The 10,239-nt window shown below is 38.7% G+C and overlaps 1 protein-coding gene across 1 annotated transcript; it reads left to right on the top strand.

Moving 5' to 3' along the window:
- The first annotated feature begins 705 nt into the window (after positions 1–705).
- Positions 706–5,875, top strand: ppp1r3b (protein phosphatase 1, regulatory subunit 3B). The gene is made up of 2 exons (XM_037753869.1): positions 706–916; positions 4,774–5,875. Exon 2 carries the CDS (start codon positions 4,805–4,807, stop codon positions 5,663–5,665), a length of 861 nt encoding a protein of 286 aa, XP_037609797.1. The 5' UTR covers positions 706–916; positions 4,774–4,804; the 3' UTR covers positions 5,666–5,875.
- The last annotated feature ends 4,364 nt before the right edge of the window (positions 5,876–10,239 follow it).

The raw sequence follows: 10,239 nt of genomic DNA, 5'->3' as shown, positions 1-10,239 counted from the left end.
GAGTCCTCTGGAGAAGTGTCCTCTGGAGGCGTGTCCTCTGGAGGCGTGTCCTCTGGAGGCGTGTCCTCTGCGACTTCCAATATTCACTCATTCATTTCTAAAATATTAACTACATACAATGGAGGCTCATTACCACCAGGAACAGAAAATAACAGGTATGCACGATAAATATAAAAATACTCATGGTAAGTCAAGAAGTTTAAAATTATTATTATTTTTTGAAATCATGAAATCAATATTAAATTATAAGTTTTTAAAAAGTCCTAGTATTATGAGAATAAAGTGATAATTTTATAAAGTAGTAATTGTACGTGTTATTTTAGTGGTGAAATAGTGTGAAAATGGACCTGGAAGAGATTGTTAAAGAAACTGAGTGTATTCTGAAGAAAGAACCACACGGACCTGATGGAGGAACGGACTCTTTAGAGGAGGAGGAAATTACATTTTTTGTCGTAAAGTTATGACTTTATTCTCACAATATTACGACTTTTTTCTGTTAAAGTTATGACTTTATTCTCATAATATTATGACTTTTTTTCTTGTTATATTCTGACTTTATTCTCCAAATCTCAGATTTATTTTTTTCCTCAATTTAGTCTAAACAATAGGAAGTCAAACTAATCAGAGAGTCACATTTTTGACACTACTGAGCCTCCATACCTTGAGGGAGTGGAGGGGCGGTGACGCGTCGATCACTCCGTCAAGGCGCGCTCTGATTGGCTGCTGGCAGGTGTTCACGTGAAGCCCGGCTGCTGGTTCAGCAGCACGAGAGAGAGAATGTTCAACAAGTTTAGAACGTGAGGAGAGCAGCTCGCGACCAGAACGCTCACATCAAAGATGATCCCGAGACTCCGAGCAGCTGCTACGTCATCTTAAAGGAACAGCGACCCTTTCTACTGCACGACCACCTGGACAGGTAACTCCTGCACCGACACGTCCACTCTATTGTCAGCATACCGAGCTGCAGGTATTAATATGAATATAAAGGTGTAGCAGCAGGTATTAATATGAATATAAAGGTGTAGCAGCAGGTATTAATATGAATATAAAGGTGTAGCAGCAGGTATTAATGTGAATATAAAGGTGTAGCAGCAGGTATTAATGTGAATATAAAGGTGTAGCAGCAGGTATTAATATGAATATAAAGGTGTAGCAGCAGGTATTAATGTGAATATAAAGGTGTAGCAGCAGGTATTAATATGAATATAAAGGTGTAGCAGTAGGTATTAATATGAATATAAAGGTGTAGCAGCAGGTATTAATGTGAATATAAAGGTGTAGCAGCAGGTATTAATGTGAATATAAAGGTGTAGCTGCAGGTATTAATATGAATATAAAGGTGTAGCAGCAGGTATTAATATGAATATAAAGGTGTAGCAGCAGGTATTAATATGAATATAAAGGTGTAGCAGTAGGTATTAATATGAATATAAAGGTGTAGCAGCAGGTATTAATGTGAATATAAAGGTGTAGCAGCAGGTATTAATATGAATATAAAGGTGTAGCAGTAGGTATTAATATGAATATAAAGGTGTAGCAGTAGGTATTAATATGAATATAAAGGTGTAGCAGCAGGTATTAATGTGAATATAAAGGTGTAGCAGCAGGTATTAATGTGAATATAAAGGTGTAGCTGCAGGTATTAATATGAATATAAAGGTGTAGCAGCAGGTATTAATATGAATATAAAGGTGTAGCAGCAGGTATTAATATGAATATAAAGGTGTAGCAGTAGGTATTAATATGAATATAAAGGTGTAGCAGCAGGTATTAATGTGAATATAAAGGTGTAGCAGCAGGTATTAATGTGAATATAAAGGTGTAGCAGCAGGTATTAATATGAATATAAAGGTGTAGCAGCAGGTATTAATATGAATACAAAGGTGTAGCAGCAGGTATTAATGTGAATATAAAGGTGTAGCAGCAGGTATTAATATGAATATAAAGGTGTAGCAGTAGGTATTAATATGAATATAAAGGTGTAGCAGCAGGTATTAATATGAATATAAAGGTGTAGCTGCAGGTATTAATATGAATATAAAGGTGTAGCAGCAGGTATTAATATGAATATAAAGGTGTAGCTGCAGGTATTAATATGAATATAAAGGTGTAGCAGCAGGTATTAATATGAATATAAAGGTGTAGCAGCAAGTATTAATGTGAATATAAAGGTGTAGCAGCAGGTATTAATATGAATATAAAGGTGTAGCAGTAGGTATTAATGTGAATATAAAGGTGTAGCAGCAGGTATTAATGTGAATATAAAGGTGTAGCTGCAGGTATTAATATTAATATAAAGGTGTAGCAGCAGGTATTAATGTGAATATAAAGGTGCAGCAGCAGGTATTAATGTGAATATAAAGGTGTAGCAGCAGGTATTAATGTGAATATAAAGGTGTAGCTGCAGGTATTAATATTAATATAAAGGTGTAGCAGCAGGTATTAATGTGAATATAAAGGTGTAGCTGCAGGTATTAATATTAATATAAAGGTGTAGCAGCAGGTATTAATGTGAATATAAAGGTGCAGCAGCAGGTATTAATGTGAATATAAAGGTGTAGCAGCAGGTATTAATGTGAATATAAAGGTGTAGCTGCAGGTATTAATATTAATATAAAGGTGTAGCAGCAGGTATTAATGTGAATATAAAGGTGCAGCAGCAGGTATTAATGTGAATATAAAGGTGTAGCTGCAGGTATTAATATGAATATAAAGGTGTAGCAGCAGGTATTAATGTGAATATAAAGGTGTAGCTGCAGGTATTAATATGAATATAAAGGTGTAGCAGTAGGTATTAATGTGAATATAAAGGTGTAGCAGTAGGTATTAATATGAATATAAAGGTGTAGCAGCAGGTATTAATGTGAATATAAAGGTGTAGCAGTAGGTATTAATGTGAATATAAAGGTGTAGCAGCAGGTATTAATATGAATATAAAGGTGTAGCAGCAGGTATTAATGTGAATATAAAGGTGTAGCAGTAGGTATTAATATGAATATAAAGGTGTAGCAGCAGGTATTAATATGAATATAAAGGTGTAGCAGCAGGTATTAATATGAATATAAAGGTGTAGCAGCAGGTATTAATATGAATATAAAGGTGTAGCAGTAGCTATTAATGTGAATATAAAGGTGTAGCAGCAGGTATTAATGTGAATATAAAGGTGTAGCAGTAGCTATTAATGTGAATATAAAGGTGTAGCTGCAGGTATTAATATGAATATAAAGGTGTAGCAGTAGGTATTAATATGAATATAAAGGTGTAGCAGCAGGTATTAATATGAATATAAAGGTGTAGCAGCAGGTATTAATGTGAATATAAAGGTGTAGCTGTAGGTATTAATATGAATATAAAGGTGTAGCAGCAGGTATTAATATGAATATAAAGGTGTAGCTGTAGGTATTAATATGAATATAAAGGTGTAGCAGCAGGTATTAATGTGAATATAAAGGTGTAGCAGCAGGTATTAATGTGAATATAAAGGTGTAGCAGCAGGTATTAATGTGAATATAAAGGTGTAGCAGTAGGTATTAATGTGAATATAAAGGTGTAGCAGCAGGTATTAATGTGAATATAAAGGTGTAGCAGCAGGTATTAATGTGAATATAAAGGTGTAGCAGCAGGTATTAATATGAATATAAAGGTGTAGCAGCAGGTATTAATATGAATATAAAGGTGTAGCAGCAGGTATTAATGTGAATATAAAGGTGTAGCAGCAGGTATTAATGTGAATATAAAGGTGTAGCAGCAGGTATTAATGTGAATATAAAGGTGTAGCAGCAGGTATTAATGTGAATATAAAGGTGTAGCAGCAGGTATTAATATGAATATAAAGGTGTAGCAGCAGGTATTAATATGAATATAAAGGTGTAGCAGCAGGTATTAATGTGAATATAAAGGTGTAGCAGCAGGTATTAATGTGAATATAAAGGTGTAGCAGCAGGTATTAATGTGAATATAAAGGTGTAGCTGCAGGTATTAATGTGAATATAAAGGTGTAGCAGCAGGTATTAATATGCAGAAGTGACAGAAAGCAGCAGTGGGTGTGCAGAGGGGGGTGTGTTCCTGATCTAGTTCACTCTTCCTCCGGTGGAGAGGTGGAGAGATGGAGAGATGGAGAGATGGAGAGAGGTGGAGAGGTAGAGAGATGGAGAGAGGTGGAGAAGTGGAGAGATGGAGAGGTGTGTGGAGGAGAAACTTTATTACCTGTATGGGGAGTAAAAGATGTCTAATAATACTAGATAGATAGTGCAGACTGCAGAGATCAGTCCTTCATCCACAGCAGCACACGAGGAAGACAGCTGATCTTTAATCCTTTTATTCAGTTATATAAACTCTGTCCTCATTCTCATCCATCCAGGCTTAATACTCTCATATCCATCAGAGGACCGTGTTCAACACAACTGTAGATAATACTGATAGATAGAGAGACTATTATTATCATTATTATTATTATTAGTAGTAGTATTTTATTATTATTATTATTGTTATTATTATTAGTAGTAGTAATATAATTTTATTTAAAAAGTTTTGATTTTAATTTATTATTATTTTAATTTATTTATTTTTACTTTTTATTATTAACAACCTCATGTCCTCTGTCTCTTATAACAGCCTCATGTCCTCTGTCTCTTATAACAGCCTCATGTCCTCTGTCTCTTATAACAACCTCATGTCCTCTGTCTCTTATAACAACCTCATGTCCTCTGTCTCTTATAACAGCCTCATGTCCTCTGTCTCTTATAACAGCCTAATGTCCTCTGTCTCCTGTAGTGTCCTGTGAGTGTGTCCTCTTGAGTCCACGATGCCGATCGACATGGCCTTACCTCTGTACCTGTCCAAAGAGGAGTTTGTCTTCAGGACGTCTCCTAAGACATGCCAACCTGCTCTGAGCTCCTGCCTGAGGTTCCAGCCCCCCCACCGCGTGGACCCGACCGAGCCCGAGGACGGACGGTCCTCCAGGAAGGACTCCAGGAAGGCCAAGAAGCAGGTGACGTTCGCCGACCACCGCGGCCTGTCTCTGACCAGAGTGAAGGTCTTCTCCCAGTTCAGCGACCCCATCGCTATCCCTCTGAACGTCCAGGAGACGCTCAGCGCCGCTCTGTCTCTGAGCGCCGTGGAGGACCAGCTGGTGCTGGACTTCACTCAGCCCGCCTCAGACTACCTGAACTTCCGCCAGAGCCTGGAGAGGAACTACGTGTGCCTGGAGCACTGCGTGCTGAAGGAGAAGGCGTTGGCGGGAACCGTTAAAGTCAAGAACGTGTCCTTCGAGAAGACGGTGAAGCTGCGGGTGACGTTCAACAGCTGGCGGAGCCACGTCGACGTGGACTGCCAGTTCGTGAAGGACGCGTATCCCAGCTCGTACAGCGACACCTTCTCCTTCAGCGTGTCGCTGCCCGAGCAGCTGAGGCCTCACGAGCGCGTCGCGTTCGCCGTCTGTTACGAGGTGGGTGGACGCGAGTACTGGGACAGCAACCGGGGGGACAACTACGGGATCGTCTGGTCGTCCCTGAAGAGGAGCCGCCAGGACGCCTGCAGCCGCCACACGGCCTCCTCAGACTTTGGGATTCACTTTGACCGATACGGCAGCCCCACCTGCTCACACGGGATCTTCCCCGATTGGCCGAGTTACGCCGGATACGAGAACACGGGCCCGTACTACTGAACAGGAAGCACACGCTGGCGGTGGCATGGCGTGGCGTGGCGTGGCGTGGCGATGGCGGTGGCGGTGGCTGAACATAGAGCTCCGTCACCGACTCTGAATACTGACGAACCTGCAGGAATCATGATTACTGTTTTCTACCTATACAGGTAAATGTCACGTCATCCTCCACCTGCTGCAACCAACAACTCTCATCACCAACAACTCTCATCACCAACAACTCTCATCACCAACAACTCTCATCATCAACAACTCTCATCACCAACAACTCTCATCACCAACAACTCTCATCATCAACAACTCTCATCATCAACAACAACTCTCATCACCAACAACTCTCATCACATCACCAACAACTCTCATCACCAACAACTCTCATCACCAACAACTCTCATCACCAACAACTCTCATCATCAACAACTCTCATCACCAACAACTCTCATCACCAACAACTCTCATCATCAACAACAACTCTCATCACCAACAACTCTCATCACATCACCAACAACTCTCATCACCAACAACTCTCATCACCAACAACTCTCATCACCAACAACTCTCATCATCAACAACTCTCATCACATCACCAACAACTCTCATCATCAACAACTCTCATCACCAACAACTCTCATCATCAACAACTCTCATCATCAACAACTCTCATCATCAACAACTCTCATCACCAACAACTCTCATCATCAACAACAACTCTCATCACCAACAACTCTCATCATCAACAACTCTCATCACCAACAACTCTCATCACCAACAACTCTCATCATCAACAACTCTCATCACCAACAACTCTCATCACCAACAACTCTCATCATCAACAACTCTCATCACCAACAACTCTCATCACCAACAACTCTCATCACATCACCAACAACTCTCATCATCAACAACTCTCATCACCAACAACTCTCATCATCAACAACTCTCATCACCAACAACTCTCATCATCAACAACTCTCATCACATCACCAACAACTCTCATCATCAACAACTCTCATCACATCACCAACAACTCTCATCATCAACAACTCTCATCACATCACCAACAACTCTCATCATCAACAACTCTCATCACATCACCAACAACTCTCATCATCCATTCATCTTCACTTTATTTTACTGATCAGTTGAACACATTTACGTCTTCAGACGTTTTATTCTGTCCGACCAACGGTCCAAAACTCAGAGAGTTTCAGTTTCTATAGCCTCCAGTGTTTCCTTTGGTTAGCCTCCAGCTAATGTTAGCTCACTGCTAGCGTTAGCCTCCAGCTAACATTAGCCCGCTGCTAGCGTTAGCCTCCAGCTAACATTAGCCCGCTGCTGGCGTTAGCCTCCAGCTAACAGCGTGACCTCATCATGACGTTGTGATCGGGGTTGATATTAAACAGAGAAGAGCTGCAACGATTAATCAATTAATCGATTAGTTGTCAACTATTAAATTAACCGGCAACTATTTTTATAAGCGATTAATCATATTAATAATAATTAAATAAAGAAAACCAAGTGTATTAAAGGTTTAAAGAGGATGTTTGTTTCTCAACATGACAGCTGACGTTTACCTGGTTTCTCTCTCTCAATAGTTTCCACGGTTACATCATCAGTTCAATAGTTTCCACGGTTACATCATCAGTTCCGTCTCGTCACCTGTTTGGAATCAAACCTGTGATTCATGTTAATTTATTAAATAAAGCGAGCAGGTTGGAGCATGTTTCCCATCATGCATCACTGCGTGGGGTGATGAATGAGTTCTCCATGTTTCTGCAGCGTCTCTGAAGTTTTGCACCTTTTTATTAAAACAAGCCGACATGTTGTTTATTAAACTGTAATTTAACGTTAACGTTGATTCTTAATGTCTTGTTGTGTCTAACGTGTTCTGCTGTCTAACGTGTCTGAATGGGTTGTTTATGAAATAAAGTCATCTTGTTATTAAATGTTTATTACGTGTGATATGAAACTATACAATCTGCTGTCTTCTTATAGGGTTAAAAAAAGAACAATAACATTACATATTTTTACTTAAATTTTAGTTAAGAAAAATACAAAAAAAACATTGCAAATTAATATATAGGAAAAAAGGGCTTATTAAAAACCTAAATAACTAAATAATTTAAAACAAATAATAAAAGTGTTTATTATTAAATAATAAAATCAGCTTATTTTCACAAATAGATGTGTATATACATATATATTACTTACTGAAAACCAAAACAACTAAAAAATGTAAAATAATAAATTTGTTTACTATTTAAAAAATAAATTCAGCTTATATTCACAAATATATATATATATATATACGTATATGTATATTTATATATATATATATATATGTATATATATATACAGCGGGTAAAATAAGTATTGAACACGTCCCATTTTTCTCAGTAAATATATTTCCAAAGGTGCTATTGACATGAAATTTTCACCAGATGTTGGTAACAGCCCAAGTAATCCATACATACAAAGAAACCAAAACAAATAAGTTCAGAAATTAAGTTATGTGTAAAAAGTATTGAACACATGAGGAAAGGGAGGTGCAAAAAGGCATGGAAAGCTAAGACAACAGCTGAAATCTATCAGTATTTAGAAAGCAATCCGGCCCCTTGTCAGTGCAAATTAATATCAGCTGGTTCAGTCCCAACTGGTGGCCTATAAAAAGGTGTCTCATGACCAAGGTGTCACACAAGAAACATCTCATGATGGGTAAAAGCAAAGAGCTCTTGCAAGAGCTTCGCAACCTTATTGTTGCAAAACATACTGATGGCATTGGTTACAGACGCATTGCTAAACTTCTGAATGTTCCAGTGAACACTGTTGGGGCCATAATCCGGAAGTGGAAAGAACATCATTTCATCATTAACTGGCCACAACCAGGTGCTCCTCGCAAGATTTCTGACAGAGGAATGAAAAGAATTATCAGAAGAGTTGTCCAAGAGCCAAGGACCACTTGTGGAGAGCTTCAGAAAGACCTGGAATTAGCAGGTACAATTGATTCAAAGAAATCAATAAGTAATGCACTCAACCGCCACGGCCTGTATGCACGCTCACCACGCAAGACTCCATTGCTGAAGAAAAAGCATGTTGAAGCTCGTTTAAAGTTTGCTGCACAACATTTGGACAAGCCTGTGAAATACTGGGAGAATATAGTCTGGTCAGATGAGATTAACTCTTTGGATGCCATAATACACACCATGTTTGGAGGACAAATGGCACTGCACATCAGCCTATAAACACCATACCAACAGTGAAGTCTGGAGGTGGGAACATCGTGGTGTGGGGATGCTTTTCAGCATACGGTACTGGCAAACTTCACATAACTGAAGGAAGGATGAATGGAAAAATGTACCGAGACATTCTTGATAAAGATCTGCTGCCATCTACCAGGATGATGAAGATGATACGAGGGTGGACATTTCAGCAAGACAATGATCCCAAACACACAGCCAAGGAAACTCTCAATTGGTTTCAGAGAAAGAAAATAAAGCTGCTAGAATGGCCCAGCCAATCACCTGACTTGAATCCAACTGAAAAACTATGGAAAGAACTGAAGATCAGAGTTCATAGAAGAGGCCCAGAGACTGTTTGTGTGGAAGAATGGGCCAAAATCAGCCCTGAGCAATGCATACGACTAGTTTCTCCATACAGGAGGCGTCTTGAAGCTGTCATTACCAACAAAGGCTTTTGTACAAAGTATTAAATAAATATCAGTAAGCGTGTTCAATACTTTTCCCCTGTGTCATTTCACATTATTACACGTAACTTAATTTCTGAACTTATTTGTTTTGGTTTCTTTGTATGTATAGATTACTTGGGTTGTTACCAACATCTGGTGAATATTTCATGTCAGTAGCACCTTTAGAAATATATTTACTGATATATGTATATATATATATATACATATATATATACATATATATACATATATATATATGTATATATATATATATACTCTGCTGCCGGTCCTGGACTCTGCTTCATGAAGGATTGGCTGATTTTTCAATGCAGACTATATGATTTGTTTTATTAATGTTGTCTGGGTCATCTCATGTAATTCTTCTTCTGTAATATGTAATATTGGTTCAGTAGTTCAGTAGTTCAGTATCGGGTCTCTCCCGTCGTTGTGTCTGTGGTCACGTCAGCGCTGTATTTGACCTCCATATCTCTGTATGACCTTGAGGAAGTAGGCCGATCTGATGTGAACTTGGATCAGAATCTGTTTGTTCTGCAGGTTAAAGCGGTTCACTGACCTGAGACCAGAGCCAGAAGAGTTATTATTAACCCTCTTTATAGACACAGGAAACACTGATCCTGAAGCCACGTTAAAACCAGCAGACCATACAACTGATCCTGGATCTGCAGGAGAATGCTGAACCTGTGATCAACAACAGATAATCAGTCATCCTGTCACCCTGATGTATTTAGACAGAGAGATAGATCTATTCAACCAGATCAGTTCAAAAGGTTCACATTGAAATGAATGTCTGTTAGATCAGTATCTATCTACAGTAAACTAAAAAAGGATCTGATGTTTGCTGGACTGAAGTATTGAAAGTCATTTGAAAGTA

This window comes from Sebastes umbrosus, chromosome 19 (genome assembly GCF_015220745.1).
Source record: "Sebastes umbrosus isolate fSebUmb1 chromosome 19, fSebUmb1.pri, whole genome shotgun sequence".
Classification (NCBI taxonomy): domain Eukaryota; kingdom Metazoa; phylum Chordata; class Actinopteri; order Perciformes; family Sebastidae; genus Sebastes; species Sebastes umbrosus.
This window is presented reverse-complemented; position numbering and strand designations above follow the sequence as displayed.